The sequence below is a fragment of the Battus philenor genome, unplaced genomic scaffold (genome assembly GCF_028537555.1).
Source record: "Battus philenor isolate CCGP_79_NKW_IND1 unplaced genomic scaffold, ilBatPhil1.0.hap1 SCAF_12, whole genome shotgun sequence".
Lineage (NCBI taxonomy): Eukaryota > Metazoa > Arthropoda > Insecta > Lepidoptera > Papilionidae > Battus > Battus philenor.
In genome coordinates, this window is record NW_027181674.1 from 6,785,173 (window position 1) to 6,808,295 (window position 23,123).

General features: G+C 31.5%; 2 protein-coding genes across 2 annotated transcripts in view; both read left to right on the forward strand.

The window, feature by feature from the left end:
- LOC137932658 (ATP-binding cassette sub-family G member 1-like) overlaps nucleotides 1–14,095 on the forward strand; it is a 40,613-nt gene extending 26,518 nt beyond the window's left edge. The window contains exons 3-13 of the mRNA XM_068776286.1: nucleotides 1,423–1,540; nucleotides 2,164–2,356; nucleotides 3,095–3,240; nucleotides 4,601–4,839; nucleotides 8,305–8,442; nucleotides 8,638–8,786; nucleotides 9,568–9,736; nucleotides 10,373–10,473; nucleotides 10,566–10,721; nucleotides 11,186–11,369; nucleotides 12,907–14,095. Of these exons, the coding sequence (XP_068632387.1) occupies nucleotides 1,423–1,540; nucleotides 2,164–2,356; nucleotides 3,095–3,240; nucleotides 4,601–4,839; nucleotides 8,305–8,442; nucleotides 8,638–8,786; nucleotides 9,568–9,736; nucleotides 10,373–10,473; nucleotides 10,566–10,721; nucleotides 11,186–11,369; nucleotides 12,907–13,061 (1,748 nt within the window). The 3' untranslated portion in view covers nucleotides 13,062–14,095. The remainder of the gene's footprint in view (nucleotides 1–1,422; nucleotides 1,541–2,163; nucleotides 2,357–3,094; nucleotides 3,241–4,600; nucleotides 4,840–8,304; nucleotides 8,443–8,637; nucleotides 8,787–9,567; nucleotides 9,737–10,372; nucleotides 10,474–10,565; nucleotides 10,722–11,185; nucleotides 11,370–12,906) is intronic.
- A 7,870-nt stretch (nucleotides 14,096–21,965) lies between these two features.
- The window catches only part of LOC137932659 (ATP-binding cassette sub-family G member 1-like), a 35,826-nt gene continuing 34,668 nt past the window's right edge, over nucleotides 21,966–23,123 (forward strand). Inside the window, exon 1 of the mRNA XM_068776287.1 lies at nucleotides 21,966–22,237. Coding sequence (XP_068632388.1) covers nucleotides 22,117–22,237 — 121 coding nt within the window. The 5' untranslated portion in view covers nucleotides 21,966–22,116. The remainder of the gene's footprint in view (nucleotides 22,238–23,123) is intronic.

The window sequence follows — 23,123 nt, forward strand, 5'->3', positions numbered from 1 at the left end:
GACACGCAATTAAATTGAGGTAAATTAAAATTATTATTATTTTGTTTTGCCTCTAATAAAAGCGATGTAATCTATAGTTTGCGGTCTGTAATATCAACATGTGTAAAAATTAATCGCTCTTTCTCTTCGTCACGCCTTGATTTAAAATCGACTTTACCGATTTCATTAACCTTTTTTGTTTCCTAAATCCCAAACGACGGTTATTAAAAAAAAAAAAACTTTTAAAATTTCAGAAAATATAGTAAATATTGAAACTACCAATTAAACAGTTCGCTATAAACTTCGCGCATTTGACAGTAAACACGCTGCAAATTTATTTTTTAATAGCTGTATCGTTCATTATTTCTGTCACAAAATTTATTTCAAAGTTAAGCAATAAATAAATTGATCACTCAGAAAAATGTTACATTATTTATTTCTTTCCATTGAAAGGCCACAGGTCAATGACTTCTTGCTGCAGAAATTTTGTCATGGCAGCTAGTAGCCTGATAGTTAAAGATTCAAACAATCTGTCATGAACCAAATTGAGATATTAGCGATGTTCATTGGTTTAATTGTGCATTGCTAGTAATGTAACCGGGACTACTGTCATTCTTGGTCGTAACATACTTCATTCGCTAGAGTTATTATTTATAGTGATTTTTCAACTGCTTTATTGTTTCCAAGTGAAAGGAACGGATAAAGTGGACGCGTTTTTTATTACATTATCTGGTTCAATGTTAGTTTCATTTTCTTACGCTAACCGCATAATTTTTCACAAAAAAAAAAAACTTTTTCTAGGTCACGAAACTACATTAAATGTATATTTTCATTGTCTGACATTTTGCCGCCATATAAACACATTCATAGCTAGTTATTTCTAACAAATGAGGTCAGATGTGTGTTTTCTAGTAATATCTCTGTTTTTCAAATGCAGAATTACACGGAATCGTTTATCAAACACCATCTTAATGATCATTTCAGCCATAACACGTCCACTGCTGTACATAGGCCTCTCCAAGAGATTTATTTCTTTAGGACCGATTGGAATTCGCATACAACTGCACGCAAAGAACGAGAGGTTTAGGCATCAAAAATCCCTGTATTAAAAATACTGTTTACTATTAAAATGATCAAAAACAGATCTAGCTAGTTTTATTAGTATTCAATGAAATATTTTTTTGGTATCAAAAGTATGTTTATATCATAAGTAAGTAATCTTACAAAAATACCTAAACAACAAAACCAGGGATCGGCAAACTTGCCGTCTAGTTTCACAATATACAACAATACATAGATTTTCAAGGGGGCCATTTAAAAAAACACACTCATTAATACGTTGCTGAACCTAAATTTTAGTGTCATTGTCACATGGTTCTTCAGTTCATTCATAATTTTATTTCATTGTTGTCAGCAGTCATAATTTTATTTTATTATTTCTAGTTCCAAAACATATACTGAAAGGAGTAAGCGGCTGTTTTAAGCCAGGTGAATTGACGGCAATCATGGGACCATCAGGAGCTGGCAAAACAACACTTTTAAACATTCTCGCTGGGTATTCGTAAGTATTATTTGAAAATGTAATATTATTTTTACATTCAACGTACTTGTCTCCGGTATCCATCGTCTTTGCTTAACGCCTAATATATTCTATTTATTGTGAGAGGTTAAAGACCAAGACACCTTTAATTGCCCTGAATCATAAATCAGTATGCAAGTCAATAATTTTCTTTACACAACCGCATAAACATAAAAGTCATTGTTTACGTGCACCGCCCTTTATCGATCTAATTAGAGTATACCAACTTTATAATACATCTGAAGTCTAAGATAATGATTAGAATTTTAGATTTGGTAATTTTGAACACAAACAATAGACTTGTTTATTATTGTACGAACTTGAACAATTGTCACACCATAAAAATCAGTAAAAAAACTTTAAACGTGGGAAAACTTAAAACGTTTCACGCAAATTGCAAAAAATTCGGATGAAAAATGATTAGACGTTTATCATTAATTAATATAAAAAAAAAAACTTTTGCGTCATCAGAAATATTAAATAGATATTACAGACAAGTTTTTTGTTTGAGTGTATTATTTTGTATCTTCTTAGATCTTTATGGGTTTTAAATACGTAAATTGCCTAAATCAGTCATTTAAGTAGATTGTTCGTTCCACTTCCAGAACAAAAGGGGCAAAAGGTGAAATAAAGGTCAATGGCGTACAAACATGCGCCTCACAGTCGACTTGCCGCGGAGGCGCTCGATACATACGCCAGCACGATGATCTTCGGGTACATCTCACCGTGTACGAGTCCATGTCTCTAGCAGCAGCACTTAAACTGGCCGACTTTACATCGCACGAGAGAAAAGAGAAAGTAAGAGAAAGTCTCTGAATCATTGACAATCAACCATCGATGTACACAAAGTTATCATGACTCAGTTTAAAAACTCAATTATCATTACGAAGTAACACTTTTAAAAACTCTAAATCTAAGATAATTACAACGATGTTAACCATAATTGTACATTAAATCTGCAATCGATTACCGACCGTCTTTTGTCTCTTGTCCCAATAATGACACCATTAATTAGAAAAAAAGCCATTATTTTATCTCAATAGTAGTCTACATTAATACATTACTATAAACAGAGAGAAATTCTCAAAAGACTACACATTATAAAATATAACCACAGCTACAGGGAGATGTGCTTCTTTAAATCCACAACTGTACGTTTTTCAAACCACAATACAATATGTTTGCAATAAGAGCTAATCATCATCATTCATTTATTATTAAGTCACAAAAGATTTATTTATTAAGTTACAATCACGACCAAGGTTCTCGAGTAGCGACCACGAACCAGCAGATGCATTATGGATAAGGTAGACTGACAACAGTCAAAGTCCCTGATAGTCTCTAATTGCGGTGCAACGCAAAATCCGTAATTTTGGCGGTCTTTGAGGAAAGCCTTGCAGAATACCTTGTAGTGGGTGTCTACAGACCGACAAAATAATGATGATGATGTGCCATTTTAAGTTATGCTTGAGCGCTACGATCAAATCGTCTCATATTCTCATATCGTTGAGTCATTTGCACTTTTGTTTATTTTAGGTGTATGAGATTCTCGCTCTTTTGGGTCTTAGTGGAGCGGCATTAACCCTGTGTCGTGATTTGTCTGGAGGGCAACGACGAAGACTTGCTGTTTCACTAGAATTACTCTCTGATCCATCATTGCTGTTCCTCGACGAACCTACAACGTAAGTTTTGGACATAACATTTTAAGTTGAAATTCAAAATATCTCTATTCAAACATAGGCATTTACAACGCACTTTTGAATCGTCAATTATTTTAATATTATAAATAGCAAACTCACCGGCTCAAAATTCTCGGACTCGACTCGGAACAACACTTGTTCTTTTTAAATGAAATTTTACAAAATTTGTTGCATAATAATGCACGTGAGTTAATAAACCAAGTCCCGTACATTTCGATCAACTTATAACTCCTGAAAGCTGTAATAAGATTTATTTAATAATATAATTTTAGATTTGAACTGAAGAAAACCCAAGTCTATGATGTATTGTAGAGATATTCTAGTAAATAGAACTAATTTTATCATTAACTTTAAAAATTATTTATAAAATCGTAAAACAAGAGATGATTTGATGACAAATATTCAAAAATCAATAAATTCTTAAATAAATAATTGGTGTAAAGCAAATTTTATAATTTATTTACACGCATTTTTTTTCAGTTCCCTGTATTTTCTTTATTCTCAAATTTTATTTCGTAACATAATTGTGTAATCAAATTAGCATGTATTTTTTCAAGCTTGTCTGGTATTTTAATTATTAATTATGCTGCTTTACTCGCATGCACACTATGCATGCGAGTAAAGCAGTTTTTGTTTAACAAGTAATTAAATATCTCGGAGTATCTGATTAAAAATTAAAAAAAAATATATGTTTGTACTTATTGAACATGATACCTAATAGTAATTGAAGCCAGTCCGAATTTTATATCTAAGCTAAGCTAAGTAAGTTCTTAATAAAACTGATGCATTTTGTGGTATTTACTGTAAACAAATTAGATCTTTATGTATCTTGAGACTAAGGTCTACTATCGATGTGTGTGACCAATGATGACGTAAGTCAGAGAAATATGATCTCTTTTTTCGGGTGTTATTGGATAGCTTACAATGGTAGTTGCTCAACAAGCCATGAAGAGCATTAGGCTCGGGATATATCTACGAGTTTGGATCAGAAATGAGAGATCCGAAGACGCATATAAATAACCGATATAGCCATGCGGGTTGTTAAGTTAAAGTGGCTATGGGCAGGCCACATAGCGCTCAGAGTGAATGACCGTTAGGTTCATAAGGCATCGGAGTCATGGACAGGCAAGCGTAGATCAGGCCGTCTGCTCACAAAGACAAACGATCTTGCTAAGATTGTTACAGGTCCCCTGCTCCCTACTTGTCCTATTGGAAATCAATGTGGAAGGTTTTCGCCCATCAATAGACGTCCCACGGCTAAAATTATGATGACGATGACTGACTGTATAGGAACGATTTTATTGTAATAAAATAATTCAATTGTCCTGTATTACTTTTCCAGTGGCTTAGACTCTTCAGCGTCAACGTCTCTAATAACGTTGCTTAACGGATTGGCGAGAGGCGGTAGAACATTGATAGCAACTATTCATCAGCCGTCTGCTTTACTCTTCGAGAAGATAGATACAGTTTACTGTCTCGCTAACGGGAGTACGTTATATTCAGGACCAAGGAAGCACCTCTTGCCAGCATTATCAAGCGCCGATTTGCGTTGCCCGCCTTATCACAATCCTGCCGATTTTCGTAAGTCATTTTTCACCTAAATATTCCCATGAATCTCATGGTACTATTATGGCGTAACATAGTGCGTGACAAATTTTCCAAAAACAGTCACGCGAAAAAACAGTCAGTGAGGGATTCGGTGCCAGGAGGAAGAAGAATGTTCTCATGCCTAATTAAAATTTTGTAATTTTAAATTGTAATTGTGCTAGTAATTGAACTTTGCCATAAACACGTTGTATGCTTTACGACCTACCGGTGAACCCAACGTATTACTCCATTCGGGCCAAGCCAAAATCAGAAAATCGATTATTTTTATTATAAAGATTTATTTTGTAAAATATATAACATTTTATAAAAGATATAGTGACTTAAACATCTAATTTTGGCGATTAAGCAAAAAACCTTAATGTTTTAATTACATAGAAAAACTATGCGTAGTTTGGTAAAATAGTCACAAGGCTCACTTCTGTGCACGTTATGTCTGATAGTTACAATATGTGTAGTTTCTGATGACTTACGCACCTCACTTGAGACTCCATGGCTTAAATGGCTTAGCGAGTGATAGCTCACTGGTGAGCCGTGGCCTACATGAAAATACACCAGTTTTCATATATAACTATTCCTTTCACAATTTATCCACAAATATTGAATTAATATTAAATTTAAACGTATACTGTATATATATAATACTGTTTTAGCTGTCTGTGGTTATAATTAAGTGCTACGTTCTTTTCCGTATAATTTGTAACGCATGTCAGCGTCATAGATTATTAATAGCAAAGGAAGTACGGACACAAAACAAACACTTCTAATGTCTTCCCTGTCAACACATTACTGTATGTTTCCCTACACGACTTCCTTTTTAACAATAATTCTTTTTGAAATAGTTTCTAAACTTGATGAATAACACTGACCTCTAAAAATAAATAGCAAAATTGTAAAGTATTTTACAACAAAAATAAGCCATAAGACGTTCACACACAACAACTTACCGATTGAAGTAAATCAAAGTATTGCCTGTCTAATCAAGAATCATTCCATATTTGCTTTTGTAGGATTTACAACGCTCGGAATATAATAAAGATAAGTATGCCAGATGTACAATATATAATCACAAACAAAACAGACCTTTATGTCAGTTTCTGAAAATTGATAATCGCACATATACTAGGAGTACTCTACGCACATCGAACTCCAATTACCGTTCTAAGTTATCCTCGCCATATTATATTCTCGTCAACGAATTTAACTATTTTGAAATGATGTTTGTACCGGCATTTTATTATGCACGTCAAAAATATATTTCCATTTGTATTTATGAAATATTATTATTTCCGGAATCCCAAAGTCAACGCTATCAACCATACTATGATGATATTTATAATTGAAGGAATTGAGGTATATTTTTATATCAGATAAGTTGATATTATTATGCCTAAAAGTTTATTTTAATTAATTGTTTTTTGAATTTTTTTGTTATTATCTCGCGAACTTGTCCTCCGTTAATTATCTCTAATTCATCCATAGATAATTTGACAATAACACGTAGACAATGATAAATATTCCCATTGTTTAAAACAAGTATTAGAATCACAAAAGTAAAAATTGTTCAGAAAACAAACAGTGATTATCTTTTTTCCATCACATATTAAAAATATCATTAAAATATAGTAATGTTTTTAAATAAATAATGCGTAAGAATACAGAGTGTTTAACATGAATAAAAGCTTTAAACATTTTACACCTATTTTCAATCAGTCTGTATAAAGTGATCACTCTAAAATATATTGCATTAATATATAACAATAAACAAAAATAATTAATTTTTATATGTAATTATCGAATTTTTAAATCACTGTTTCTTTTTATTTTATATATTAATTTAATATTTAGTTGTATGTGTGTTTTTATTGTACACGTTAAGATACATTTAAACAGTTTCATAATAATAAACAAAAAAGTATAATGGGCGATCTTATCACATTATCATTATTTGTTATTTCTGAGACCATTGATTTTTGGATAAGGCCATACCATACATTTATAATGCTATCTCCCTTTTTAAAACTTTTCCATCTATAACCAATCACCCACAAATGGTATTTTTAGAAGTAAATAAGCACAAAGTTTTGTTTAAAATTGTAGTATAATCTTTATATAAAATTTCATCATCGTCATCACTGCAGTCGAAGAGCGTACATTGCTGAACGTAGGCTTCCCCCATAGGTGTTCACCTATAAAACAATCATGTAATTAAACTCCATTATCACACGAATCATAATCAAAATTGAGCACGCGTTATGTTTAACATACCATGCCTTTCCAAAAGATGTGTTTCGCAACACATGATGCAATAATTGGAGGCGATGAAAAGGAGATTTTTCTGATGATCCAAGCCGAAATCCTTTGTGCTCATAGAGCCTAGGAATCTTAAAGCTTAGTACCCTCCCTCCGGTGAATTCTGAGGTAGCCCTCAAGTATCGTTGCTGCTAAGAATTCTAGACTAAGCATCTAATGACACTATAATGCCACATTAAATATATATACATTTAAATCAAGCGCCAACCAGATATTACTTAGCAATAATTTCGTGTTCTGTTTTTAATTAAAAAACGACCTACCGGCGTAGGTGTTTTCAGCTGACTATAACATGGAAGACTTCAAATCAAAGGTAATAAGGAATAGTTTTTTTCTAGGCAAGCACATAACATTGTAGGCATCGTCATCACTTAACATCAGGCGAAACAGAAGTTTCAAAACTTTGCCTCAGGTCGAAAAAAAAAATTTAAATGTGCACAAAATAGTTAAAATTTTGACCCTTGATTATATCAGATTCATTAATAAAAAAACGTCATAATTTAATAGTTTGTCTAGATTTTCAAATATGTGTAATGCAAATAAATGGTCTCACAAGTAACATCGTGATATTTTCATCATGAAAATTGCAATATTAGTGTCATATATTACCATTGCATTCTTACAATAAAAATACGAAAATACTTATAAAATATATCATTAACTACGACAAGTTTTATTACTTTTTTACCATAGCAATACTTGTACCAGGAGTAATTGCTCTTCTTTATTTATTAAATTTAATCTAACTAGCAAGGTACTGAGCAGTAGCCTAACAGTAAGGACCGAAACTTGTGATCGTAGATTGCAGTTTGATTCCCAGAATACAAATCTTAAATTGTTCACACTTTGTGCGTTAATTATGGTTTGCCACTGCACAATAAAGGTTCCAGAGCATGGGCAGCAATGTCCTATGCGTACCATAATACCACACTGCGATCGCCAAGCCGCCCGCGAAGCGTGGTTATTATGATGTATCCATCCATAGATATCTTTGGGGGTGAACTTAAAGTGGGCGTCTAGGGCTTGAAACGACAAAACTAGTATATTATTTATATTATATAGTCATTTAACTTAATTTTTGTTTTCATTCATGAATACTTTTACAAATTTATTATTTCTATTTTTCAGTAATGGAAGTAGCCTGCGGTGAACACGAAGTTGATCTTCTGAAAATAGCAAAAACTATGATAAATTACAAACCGGACCCGGCCGATATTTCTAGTTTGGAAGATATCCCTACTTTATCAACTTTGTCTGACCACTTGGGTAAGTTTTGATATATATTTTTTTAATATTTAATTATTTCGTATTATTAGATGCCCTGTATATTTGCCTGAGATATTCGCGTTTTGTCATAAACATTTTCTCAAATTAAAACACAATATACTTATAATACTCTGGAACGCCACGTCATCTGATATGCGAATATATTTTAACGTTTTCCTCAACAATTTGTTTCAGGTATGAACGATAAAATTAAACAAAAACAATTACAAAGTAACCCCAAATATCGAAGAAATTACTCAAAAAATATTTACAAACCGTCTGGTAATTTTCGACAGACTTGGATCTTACTGTATAGAAATTATTTGATGACGACAAGAAATTATGTAAGTATATTTACACTATAGAGTAAATGTTCGGGTATAGGGTTCAGGTATTATAGAAAATGATTCAAATTTTTAAATAATTTTGGTACTCGCTGGTTTAAAGTGTAAAATCATACATTTTATTAGACCTAAATATTATACTATGGTGCTACCAAAGTTGTTGCCAAGGTAAATACAGCATGAGCACCGACCTTGACTGCGGACTGACGGAACGAAGCAGACGATACACCTCCCCCGAAATTTATTAAGTGACCGTCTAAGCTAAGGTCCTCTTTGGGAGCTTAAATACTCCATTAAGCGTACGCCTAAGCGTTGTAATAGTTTGGCATCCTACGAATCTGATTACAATAAACAATTAGTAACGGCTTTTTAGTGAGCTTATAAACTAACCCCTCAAACCCGGTAGAGTAAAGATAAATGTATAACATATTTTAAATACGTAACAAGTAAATAAATTGAAATATACATACAACATATTTGTTAGAGCTTATGAAATTACTTATGTATATGCTACATTCTTATGATAATTCAGAAAGTTTTAAACATAACAACTGGCCATGCTGTTCTGTAACCTAGTTGTGCATGCAAATACAGGTTAATAATAGTTTATTTATGCAGTAATGTCCCTTATTACTCACATCGGTGGAGAATAATTAAGAAAATACACGTTTAAATATTGACGTATTGTTAGTCTCTATCTAATTTAGACAGCCTCTTGCGAAAGAGACCTGCTTTTGTGTGATAAAATGATTATTAATAATATTAATTATTCGCTTTTCAGTCATTATTTATGTACAGAATAGCAGCGCACGTTGTAATAGCCCTTATCTTTGGTTATTTGTATTTCGGTGTGGGAAGTGAGGCCAGCAGTGTTTTTGGAAATTATGTTTATCTGTACGGATCAATGCTGCTTGTTGTGTACACTGGAAAGATGTCTGTAACATTGTCGTGTGAGTATTGTCAATGTATTTTTTTACAAGATAAAAGTATGTTTTTTATTTATGAAATTCTAAAGTATATCAGTAAGATTTATTGTATTTATTAAGTATAAGTATTGTATTATCAATACTGTCAATTTACATATAAAATTTTATTATATTAATTAATCATGAAATAACATACTCACCAGTAATGTCTGCCTGCAAAGAACAAAAGACTTAAAAGTTTTATTTGTAATTATTAGAGAGGGCATCATTTTGTACGTAAGCAACAATTTTCTTTTTTTTAATCAAATCAATGATCTTTAATATCATGAATATTTTTGTAAATTTTGCATTTCTACTAAGTTTTTGTGATAGCAAGAATGACTTAATTTTGTGAAAAATAAGACCAAATTTACCTCCAATTTACTAAGATATGTAGGAGATATCCCATATCTTCAATATACCTTATATTTTCCTTTGAAATAAGTAGCTCTGCGTTGCTTATTCTATCAACCAATCATGCAATTGTTAATTATATATTTTATACAAATATTAACGTGTTTCAATTAAGAACTTTAAGTTGAAGGAGGCCATTATAGGGTAACTCAACTTGATCCTAGTTTCTATCAAATTGGCATTAGAGACTTTTTGATATTGTTACAGTTCCTTTAGAAATGGACATCCTAAAAGGCGAGTATTTCAACCGTTGGTATAACTTGGGACCGTATATTTTTTCAACACTGGCAGTCGAGTTACCTTTTCAGGTAAGACTTATTTTTTGCTATTTATTCGTTTCGTCTTCTCTTTATAAATTATTGATTATAAAATACTTTTTTATCCAAAAAATGTTCTACAGATGATTTCATGCGTGTCCTACGTTGTCTTATCGTACTGGTTAACGGACAATCCTTTGGAACCGACGCGAGCGACGTTGTTTCTAGCAACAATTGTGGCGACGTCATTATGTGCACAGGCTTGGGGTTATTTCATCGGTTCCACTACACCCACTAAGGTAAATAATTTTTTTATTGTTTAGACACCTATAAGGAACTACTCTATTAAAATATTTGACCAACGTTTGGAGATTAATTTCCTTAAATAGTATACTAATTACATATTTTATATTTCTTCAAATAAATATTAAACGTTCGCTTGTAAATATTGAACGTTATAAATAATATTATGACCATGAGTATTTTAAAAATATTATTTAAAAATTCAAATGTTCAATTTTTAGAAAAATTATAAAACTACTGTGAATCCTTGGTGTTCACTGACCTTGCCACGCTTCATAACTAAACAAAATCATTATCAAACTAAATAGTCGTTGTGTCTCACTCTGAACCTGACTTTCTTATTAAGGTCAGCGAACAATGATGATTGAATGCAAATGGATTCTAATTACAATAAATCGGTAATTATTTACGTGAATAAAAAGTGACATGAATTTTAGTTAATTAAAGTATTTCCTTTCAGATCGCTGTATTTATCGGCCCCGTATTAGCGTGCTTGTTTTCTGTGTTCGGATTCTGTCTTGCCTTATCGGATACGCCATATCCGTTCCGTTGGTTACACCACATTTCTTACTTCAGAGCTGGTTTCCACGTGGCGGTACATTCTGTATATGGTTTTAATAGAACAAAAATACATTGCGCCAAAGGTAAATTTCCGTCTTTATTATTCAACATCACGTGTCCATAGTATATTAATAAAAATAAGAAAAAATTTAATTAAATTCATAAAATTTCAAAGATTTTCTATTATTGTTTAAAGTTATCAACTTTAGGCGAATTGTGTATATTTAAATTAAACATATTTTTAAAGTATTTAAACATAATGTAATTGAATTTATTTTTTGTTTAAAACTTTTTATACGTTAAAACATATCTAATAATTATTAAAAAAAAAACTCTTTTGACCCGGTTTGAAAGTATATATAACTTTTAAATCTTCACATTACATGAAAAGAATAAACGTTTTGGGATATACAACAGCAAAAAATAAAATAAAGTAGGTTCAGTAATCATTAATTATTGTACATGATGATTAATTTTAGGTATAAAAACGATAATTGGGTGAATGTACAGCTCATTTTCTGAGACCTAGCTTTATGATTCGGCGCAGAGTTTTGTTGAAAGGAAGGGTCCTTTCAGCAAAATTAAAAAGATCTTCTTGGTTATTTAACTTGGTGTTGTAAAGGGGCTAAACTAACTTCCCAAGAATGGTATCTTAAAATACTTGTGCCAATGTTTTGATACCTTTTTCACAAAAATATGACTCATTGACTCCTTCATAACTAACATCCTCCAAACAATCACTGGAGTCGAATAATGCCCATTTTGTTTTCTATTGACTACTTAGGAAGCATCTTTAGAACTCTTAGCTTAAATACTGTAGTAATTATTGCTAAAATATTGTTTAACAATAAAAATATTTCTCATCCGTAAACAAACATATTTCTGTGACCTCCTTTTGCGTTCCTTTTGCGTTAATTTTATAATCCTATTATTTTTTAAGTTATCAGTTAAGAAATGACCAGCTGGTCTTTTATTAACAAAAAGTCCTAAGTCATCTTTTAAAATACGCGACGAGATGCTATTTCTTTCTGCATCTTCCGAAGAAAAATCTTTTGCTTTCTGACAGGTTTTCTTCGAACTCTTACCCTTACTGCTTTCAACGCCTTTTTCGTTCGAACGCTACGTCTTCACCCCGCTCCATATTAATTTCACGAAATATTTTGTAACATATTGGTGCAAATATGAGAAAACACGATGAACAATCACATAAAAGACAGATTCTACATTCAAAACAATATTTTGTTTATATTTAATTATAACAGTATTTATGACCAGATTAAGTATAGCAAGAAAAGAATTTTCAAAATTCAGATTAAAACATATCAAAATTCATTATTGTTAGTATTTCGTTGCAGTTTTTCTAGTGACAGATGAAATTGTTTGTCGCTTTCCAATACTAAAAATAAATTGTGTATCATACTTCTAAGGTATAGGGCGATTTAAAATTAGGTTTAAAAGTTTTTAAGCTCTTTTTTGTAAAATGAGCTAAACATTCTCACGACATTAAAACGACATTTTAAAACAATAAATTTAAAATAACATATTTTTACACTTGTATTATAAGAAAGTAGAATTCTTTAGTTATTACTGTTTTAATAATTGTTATGGTTTTTGTTTCAGAATATTGTCACTACATTACACCGAGTAAATTCCTGGTTGAAATGGACATGGCACAAATCGACGTCCAAGGAAACATGGCTCTCGTAGTATCTACAACAGTCCTTATGCATATACTGACATGTGGCGCCCTCTGGTATCGACTTAACAAAAGATAATGAAAGACGAACTTCATTAGATTATTAAATTTTGCATTAAATGCGACTGATATTTTATAATTAACTTAAAATATTTTCATTGCACTTAGAGAATAAGTACAGAGTTTTTACTGTCTTCAATTTGAACACTATGTACTACAATCACTGACATAACTCATTCTCAATAGCAATGTACTGAAAAAGCGGATAAGTGATTTGTGTATGAATGTAAAATAAGAAAAAAATATTTCTATAACTTTGACGCGTTTTCTTGACAATTTAAAGCATGTTTTAGTTATGGTCTTATTTCAAGCCTATTCAATAATTATGAAATATAATATAGTATTAGAGAAATAAACAGAAACACTGAAAAACTAAGGTCACCGAAACAGCTCAAAGAATTGCACTGTCTGAAGTGCAGGCGAATGCTAGAGAGTCCGAAAGGTTGTTCACGGGCGACCTCCTAATATGCACGAATTCTTTTTATTCCACATTATTTTGAGTACCGTTTACTGTAGAAGCTAAACCCTATTTATTTTAATACACACGAATGTTTTTATGTATGTAGGAGTTATATGTTGATATGTGTATTATTTATATTTTTAAGGTGATAGATAGACTTAACTCTAATTTGATGAATTGGTAATGTTATACTAAAGTATTTTGATTTATTCTACTTATGGGTTGAGTTATAAAAATGAATCGATATATTGTAGTATTATCTAATCCTATAAAATATTTATTTATCTACATTTACGAGTAAAATCATACGGCGATTAAGATTATTTACACGATTATAACACACGCGTTACAATGTAAACGTTTATTGCCAAACTTGTATGCTCTCATAGATATAATTCTTTATCATATTTTATTTAAAAGAATCAAATATACGGGACTCTAGTTAACTACAAAACTGATTCTAAGGTTTATACTATATTTAAGGTTTTTATTATACTATTTTATACATTATTTACCAAAGTATTAAGTTTTATCGAAACTTATTTTTTTCAAAACGATTTAATTTATCAATAATAGATGAATAACTGCTGGAACTTGTTTTTATTTGTACCCTTTTCAAATATAAATTTGTATAAGGAGACTGAATGCACGAGTAAATGATGTTCCGTTACATTTTTTATCTTACCTCGCCGGTATAATTTAAGCCTCATAAGTTATAATTGTATAAACTTCCTTAATGAAAATCTAACATTTTCTGGTAACTTTCTAAATTCTGAGCCAGCTGCACATCGCAGCTAACAATGTTTAGATGTATGATCTTATATAACCACTGCTTTACATATGAATAATATTGCCATATAACCATCAAAACGAATTAAAAATAGTGTATCATCGTGCCTGATGAATTTGATTCGTTCAGATAAAAGACAGTTTTACACAATTAATGCTTCATCCATCATCAACACCATATCAGACATAACGTCTATTGCTCAGACATAGTGCTTAACACGTTTCAATTACGATCGTGGTCTGGTACGATACTATGCGGTGGGCAGACGCTTTTAAACGTGATATTGTTCGTAATTAAAACGAGTTATAAAAATATTAATCTACTTTGTTATATACATTTTTAACGTTTACAGAATAACACAGTGAAGTATTCGTGACGATTTTTACAGGCATTAAATATTGTAATATATTTGTCGTGAATAAAAAATAAAATATATAGGACGCTTAGTGTTTAAAAAAATAATAAATTTGGGACTCTATTTTTTAAGAGATACAGATGTGGGTGTCGTTAGGGATGTAAAGAAAGCCGGCCCTGTACTTTCATTAGATTGTCAGTCAGACTTGGCCCCGCGTACCGCAAGCAATATCAAGGTGTAACTGCATTTAAGTGTTGTTTGTATATTGTTAAAACGATTCATAATATACACGAAATAACGTAAATTATCGCGTTGTATAGTTTTGTTTTCGTTAAAAGACAACATTAGGGAACATTACAAATTATTTTTAGTATTTTTCCTCTTATACCTAATGCGTTTATATTTACTACTAATAATATAACGGCAAACAACTGTTTATCGTACTTCTCTCGTTTATCTTAATAATTGTTAATCACTGTATGTAATGAAATTATATTTTATACGGCAATTCTGAATAAAAAAAATTGTATCTTTATCTGTCGGTACAAACTCATTTAAAGTTATATTTACTTACAAAGTGACCGGACTTCATCATTTCACCCGTATGATTTCCACAGCCGGCTGAAGGTCACCCCTAAAGATTTCCATTCAGACTGGATGGAGGCGGTCTGGGTTTTCAAAGACCTCAAGGTCCTTGCCCACCTTGTGGATATTGTATCCATGGTCAAATTTATAGGAAGTTAAGTACGTGGTTAGAAGACAAACTTGTGATCCACAAGATACATAAAAGAAATATAATTTAAATTGATTTATAGATCATTTTATAAATCATATATATTTGAGTACATTTTCTTGATGATTGAGGATTTCAGATGAACATTAACTTATAAATTTAATAGGATAAGACAAAACACTTTTACCCAATGGTCCATCACATGTTAATAATTATTAATTATCGTTGACGTTATTTATTCATTAAAATGACAAAGAATTATGTGGATAAGAAGATTGCATTTTGCACGTGTTTGTAATGCTGGTTAGGCATAAAATTTAAGTTAAGAATCTTTTATAATAGTATAATAAAACGCCCTGCAATAGTCTTTGTTGTTCACATTAAATTTGATGGTAAAATTTCATTATTGTCAGCTCACCGTCATTATGGCTTGTCAAGAACAATTTTATTAAATGGAAGCTTATTTTTTAAATCACAATTATTTGAATTTAGCTCTGCAGTAGTATGGAGAGATATCGGTACCGACAGGTACCAACTCGATTTGATTTGAAAAGAATGGTTGAAAATTTAAAAAAATATTGGTAATTACAAAAGGCAACCGCAGCATCGTCTGCAGGACTATTGCGATTGCGATATAAGTGTTTTAACATACCTCAAAGCTTATCCAAAAGCTTTAAATGAGAAGCTGCCGAAGATAAAATAACAGCAGAATCACTACTGCCTATGTTAATAACTATTTCAGTACCTGCATTGGTACAAACGACACAATCAGATGGCCTGCGCGATCACCAGATCTCACCTCTTTGGATTTTTTATGAAGATATGTAAAAAATCAAATTTACCAAAGTTCCTATGCAACTGTAAACAAGTTAAAAGCTGAGGTGCACAGTACGATTAAAAATATACATCACAACTTGATATTAAAAGTTACTGGGAATGAATTCCTAAAAAGATTTAATTTCTGAATCCAACAAAATCGATCTCATTTTGAGCAACTAATTAGTCAGTTTACCCTTTTTTTCGTATAATTAAAAAAGTTTAGATTTAATGGTTTACCTTATGTTTAATTTACCATGTTTGTCAGAGAGATATGATCCTTATGAATGACCCTATCGATCGCCGTAAAAGTGCGGGGTGTTATTTTTTCGGATTTTACGCTTTTCGAAAATCTGTGAATGCAGTTCTGTTTCTTTTTTAAACAAAGGAATATTTCCTTTGCGTAAAATTGTCCATCTCCAGTATATACAGTACTTCCCCTCCAGGCGGCGTTAAAAAATTCCACCCTGTATATTTTTGTGAACAAAGGTATGAAAATATTGGCACAAATATATTGAAATACATTCTTCAGAAGGTAGTTAAGCTCTTAATAACACCATTTTCAATAACCAAGAATGGTCTTTTCAGCAAGACTCGACGCCGGATCATAAAGCAAGATCCAAACAATATTAGCATCATAGCAGAAGACTGGACATCATCTAGTCTTGATCTTAATCCACTGGATTATGAATTATGGTCAGCTTTAGAAAGTAAGTTTTGCTCTAAACGTCATGATATTTTGGAGTAACTAGAACAATGCATACGATGGGCAATGAAATATTTTCCCATATAAAGAGTGCCTGCTGCTGTAGATAACTGACTTCAACCTTTAAAAAGCTGTATTGTAGCCAATGGAGACCACTTCGAAGAAGCTTCATATATTTTTAATGGTTTTATATTTATATATTTAACTAATACACTGTAATAGTAATAAATGTAATTAACAATTAAAGAAATGGTTTTTTGTAACAATATTTATGGCACAACTAAGTGTATAAAGGTAATATTTAATTTAAATTACCTAAAGGAAACATCCTTTGTAATATTCCGCTAATGAGTACGGTGTCATCGCATTGCTGTGGAAAGTAGAGGCAGTTTGAAAATATATACATCTCAAATTTAAACTGAATTTTTAAATTGTCTCTTGCCTACTCTTTGAGAGAGCTCAAAAGGGTAGTCAAAGAGCCCTGAATAGCTAGCCAGGTCGGCTGGACCTCGTCCTACGCGATGCCATATTAGCGCTCACTTTAAGACAATTTATGTTGCCAATAGGAATTTACTCTGCTAATAATTACTCCTACTATCTGTTACCTGCTATGGCCTTTAGTCTAATATACCTTAATACTAACACATTTTTCCTACGTGGCATTCTTGAACATATCTCTCTTCTATAGATTTCCAAAAGGATTGGAAGCGAAAGTAGCCGGTACTAACGCCTTCCGTCGAACCTAATTAGATCATCTGTCTATCTGAAACATTAATAAATCAACAACAAGTTTTCCATTCGTTTAAGTATATGTCTACAGCGTTTGGTATTAATAAATAAAAATCATCATTTAAATTATTAGTTCATTTTAGCAAGTTAAAGTGGCACTATATGGCCTTTAAGTTCTGGAGTTAAGACCATGGATTGCTAAGCGCAGCGAAATGTTATACGAGGAGCCCAATGTCCAGCGAGTGATTTACGATAAGGGCGAGTACAGATCGTAATCGACGTAGTGAATTTGTAACTTTTGCCGTGCCAACACTGCTAAATAATATTATAAGTATTTGAACAAAATTTTAAATCTTTCTCTACTTCACAAACTACGAATAATGTAAATGAGATAAAAGTATGAAACAAATAAGATCATGTTTAAAACGAAAAAATACGTGTTTGATTAAACATAAAAAATAACATATATTCTAAATTATACAAAGTATATTAGTGGACGAATATTAATAACGTAATTTACATGTCTCTGATACGTCTTTTAAAACCCTACTGCAGCGTTTTTGTGCCGGTTTTAATTTTACAAGTTAAAATATTCAACCTTGATTCCGACACCGAAAAATGTATGCAAAATATCGTGACGATATATTTTTACTTAACCTGTTTGAAAATGTACGTAGGCAGTATAAAAATGCTCATTATCATTCATGAAATTATTCAAGAACCTGAATTAAGTTGTTTTGGAAGTAATAAAAAGACATATTGCTACATCGGCCTCATTTTTTATGGGATTAGGTTTCAGATCAATCGTTGTTATATCAGTGTTATTTTTATTTTTGTGGAATATTTCTTGTTCTGTTTACAAAAACAGGGTTGTAATCCAACCATTTTTTTTCACGTTAAATTACATGTAAAATGTACTGATATTGTTGTATTGTGGATTTGTTCGCACATGGTACATGTTTTTACCCCTAAATATTTACATTTTAAAATCGCTATTTTTCCTTCCTTTTTTTAATTTCCTTGTTTTAACTTCAAATCGATATAGAACGCAACCAATTGTAAGCAATCATTCAAATTACATCCTAAAAATTCTAAATGGAAGTCTAAGTCGTTGATAGAAGTGATGATATTTTTGGAAGTAATGGTTGAAATTGAAGGTTAGCTATAGAAAAATAGTATAGATAAAATATCACACATTGTTAAGTTCGCGGACTACTCTTTTATGCGAACGCAGAACCGACGGCTCTCTAAGAAACTAACAAAACTTCATCCTAAATCATATGCACAGGGAATCTTTAATATTACTCTTTGAAATAGTGATTTTTGAAAGTTTAACTAAGTGAGAAAAAGTATCAAATATTTATTTTTGTGTCTTGTAGTAATTTCGAACGGTATTAAAGTAACAATTCAGATTCGTTTCTTTATACTATGACACATACTAAAAAGTATATTATTGTCACGTTAATAGGAGTTTTACTGTGTGTGTCTAACATTTCAGAATTGGGATGCTGCTACACCTACCAGTGGAAGAACCTCTTTTGTCTTTACTGTCCAGGTAACGGAAAGATAAGATAGACATAAGACAGAAAGATTTCTAAAGAAAAAAAACAAGATGTTATTTACGTATTTATGATATAATTTACGGTTCTACGTGTGTTTTTTTTTCCTCCTTTATTATGTGACTGAGTTAACATTTATAAAATAAAAAATAGATTCGTTGACAAATGAGAACCCCGATAAGAATTACGATTTCAGTAATGTCGGTATCGAAATTGATCATGTTGCAATCGTTGTTGCACTGTCGCAATCATACGATTTTATAAAAATAAATGATCCTGATCGATATTTATTCAAACCAATAAACATATATCTCTATCAAGGTCAAACTTTTTGTATTCGTAAATGATACAACACCGAACAATAAATGACATTGCTTGAAAATTATAGTGTTTGAACACGAACCTGAATTCAAAGTCCAATAAGAGTTTAAATATCAACAGCAACATTACCAGAGACCGTATGTTCAACAACATATTTACCTAACTTGTTTTTGGTATTTTGAAAGCTGTTTCACTAAGTTACAAATAAATTAACAAATATTTTCGCAGTTTTACGTGCTCATGTAACCTGTCGTCTTGCTCGCACAAGCGAAGTCCCTCCGTCTCAGTCAAACCTTTTTTTCCCAAGATTTTTTTCGCCACAGAAACTCTTTCCATAATAACCAACATGACAACTTTTAGGTAAATATGCATCATTACTAGTACTACATTTGATATAATGATTTTTTTACGAGAGTAAGAGGTTGACTATGTAAGTTGCCTCTATTAGTCATAAACAGAAGCCCATAACCATTTCCTCTATCCGGTTTAAAAGCGCTATGTCTAAAATCATGACTTGCGCTCTGTCGTGTCATTTCATGTCTCATGGTGATGGTGTAAATATTGTGTTTAAAATGAAAACTGTAGGACCGCAGTTGTCACCATCAAACGATATCTGCTAAATAATAAAAAAATAAAGAACTCTTTCGCACTAAGCAAGTGAAAGGGCCAAATGACAGTATTTGGCGAATTATTGTCATGTTTTCGTAAAGCTACTTTGTTCAGGTAACTGATTGCAAATTACTATTTTTATTTTTAATCTTTTTTCGGTTGACGATCGGCTTCCAAAATATGTATAGAAACGGTAATAAATCGAAAAAATAGAGTTTTAAAAAGAAAATAGTACAAAAAAACTGGGAATCTACCAACCAAGAAGCAAGACAATTTATCTTTATTGAGCAAATGACCGTTATCTCTAACAAATAAAACATGAACATATAAATTAATAACTTTTAAATATCACACCCCAAACAAACAACGAACGGGTTCTTGGCACTGATGCTAATAGAACACAACAATCATATAACACTAGATTTCAGCTAGATGGAGCCACTTGTCACACATCCAGGGTCCCTATCGGCGATGGCAAAGAAGTTTTATTCGAAAATATGATATCCAGACGAGGCTATATCCCATGGTCACCCGGTAGCCTAGCTCTATCCTTCATCTTTGACTTCTATTTATAAGGTAATTTAAAGAGTCGTGTCTACATCCATAAACTAAACACGCTACGTCAACTGAAAGAAAAAATCAGACAAGTTATGTCGACAAACTCGCGACCTCTTTGCTGACGAGTACTTAAAAATTTTCGTATTCGCTTAGAAAATGTATTCATTTACTTGATATTTTTATAAAATTAAACCCAGCGAATTACTTTTCATATAAATAAACTATTTTTTAAAAAATGTCTAACGGTTTTATAAAAATTTAACCCTATATACCCGTATGTTGAATGTACGAACGTTTACGTAACATAAGACAATTGATGTTTCTCTAAATTGGACATATCCTTTAGTCAATTAGCGCAATGAAAGTACATGAATTCTAACTAGCGTAACACTACCTACTACCTACCTACTATCATCATATAGTACAAATGTTTACAATATTCATAAACAATAATTTGGTATTACTAAATCATTAATAAACAATGACTAATGCAAAACAATGGTCTGACAAATACGCACTTCAAGTCGTAACGTCTTCTAAGTTTTCAATACCCATATATAAACAACGTAAAATTTAATTTCGATACATCAAATTAATGTAATATCTTTTTGTACTAACAAAGGTAATACTAGAGGGAGTTCGTTTATTCTCTATGACTCAATTATGACTGTTGAACTTTACAATTTGATAGCGCGTCTACACACCGAACCGTAGTAAACAGTTTGTTTGCATAGGATCTAGATTTTGATGTGTTCCCTGACCGCAAATAAACGTTGATAACTTACGACAAACCATTTAGAAATAATATTAACATTGGTGCGAAGTATATTATTTTATTTACGTCGAAACTAATAAACTTTCTATTCTAAATTAATTATAATTTATTTAAGAAAAAATTATGTACCAAATTCTAGTTACGTAACATATGACTTTAAATTCAACTAATCGTGGCGATTAAAACTTATAGGACCCTGATAAATTTTATAAGATATACTAATAAAAAATATTTTTATCATGTCTTTAGATCATATAAAAACCATGAGATTATAAGGCAATTAATTTTGTATTAATTTTTAAACACCTGGTTAATCTAAAAACAATGATTCGTTTTCATTTCACTAACGTCCTTAATAATTGTACAAAAAAATCTACAAAAGATAACAGAAAGCACTTACTTAACCAAGCTTGACAGCTGTCGGTAGACCGCGGGAAGTGGGGGTAACGAGCGATAATCGTAGTGTAGACGCACGCGTCTCGCGCGCAACCAGTATGCCGCCAGACGTCTTTGCGTGTGAGTTGTCTCTGCATTGATGTACATCGTTCTTTGTTTACGTTATACGCTAACAGTGTTCTATGACTACGCAATGGAAAGCCAACTCTTTGTTTTTGTGCTGTAGCGACCTTCCGAGTTATCGTGGTGCTAGTGAAAGTTACTAAAATGATTGTCGACAACCAATCAGTGTCTCAAGAGACTAACTCCACTTCGTCGTCGGAAGACTCGCTCAACATTTCCTTTGATGATATCGTCTACAAAGTAAGACGTGGTATCTTCTCCGGAGGTAAGAAGTAACAGGCTTTGTTCATTTCTTCCACGAGATAAAGATTTTGATACAATTTACTTGTTAAGAATTAGTAGATGGCCGCCCTTGTCAGTTATCTAAAGTTGAACTCTTATTATCACGTGTTTAATGATAAAAGTATAATGAATACACGAATTGAACTAGCGTAAAGCTAAAAAATATTTTAGCTTAATAATAGTTGCATAATTAGCTGCTTATTTATTATATAATTCGCCAAACCGCTTCAAATTAAGAAACTCGTTAGCTACTAGTAGGAAAAACGACATAACAGGTTTATTATTCTGCTTTAATAACAACTATTTTTACTATTATAACTCCAATCTTTATATTTATATTAAAAGGGAGTTTTATGATAAAAGACGAAAGAAATTGAACTTCAATATTGTCTTAATTTTCTTTCTGATTCATGTGTTAACTTCCTTGTTTTATATTCTTTAAAAGACATTAATTTAGTGTTTAAAAACAATATTGAATATTAAAATAGTTTGTTGCATCTCTAAGTAATAAAAGTAATCTATAGGTAAAAAGTTGTATACGAAGTCAATTATATATTCCTATGTAATAAACAAGTTGAAGAAATGAAAGGAAAAAATAGTAATAACTTTTAAAATAATTTGTTCCGTTTATTTCATTCGTAAAATTGATTTGATATGATTTTAATTTTTTTTTCTTTTAGGTTATAAATAAATTTGCCGCTATATCAGGCAAACAGTTAAATTCTTATCTCTGTATTGCGTGCACTAGTTTAAAGTAATATAATTATTCATTTTTCCGTGTCATGGCTATTGTGCCTCCGCTTATAATTTTGGGTCTTGTGTAATGTACATTACTTAATTTATAAGTATTTTGAATGATACACAACAAC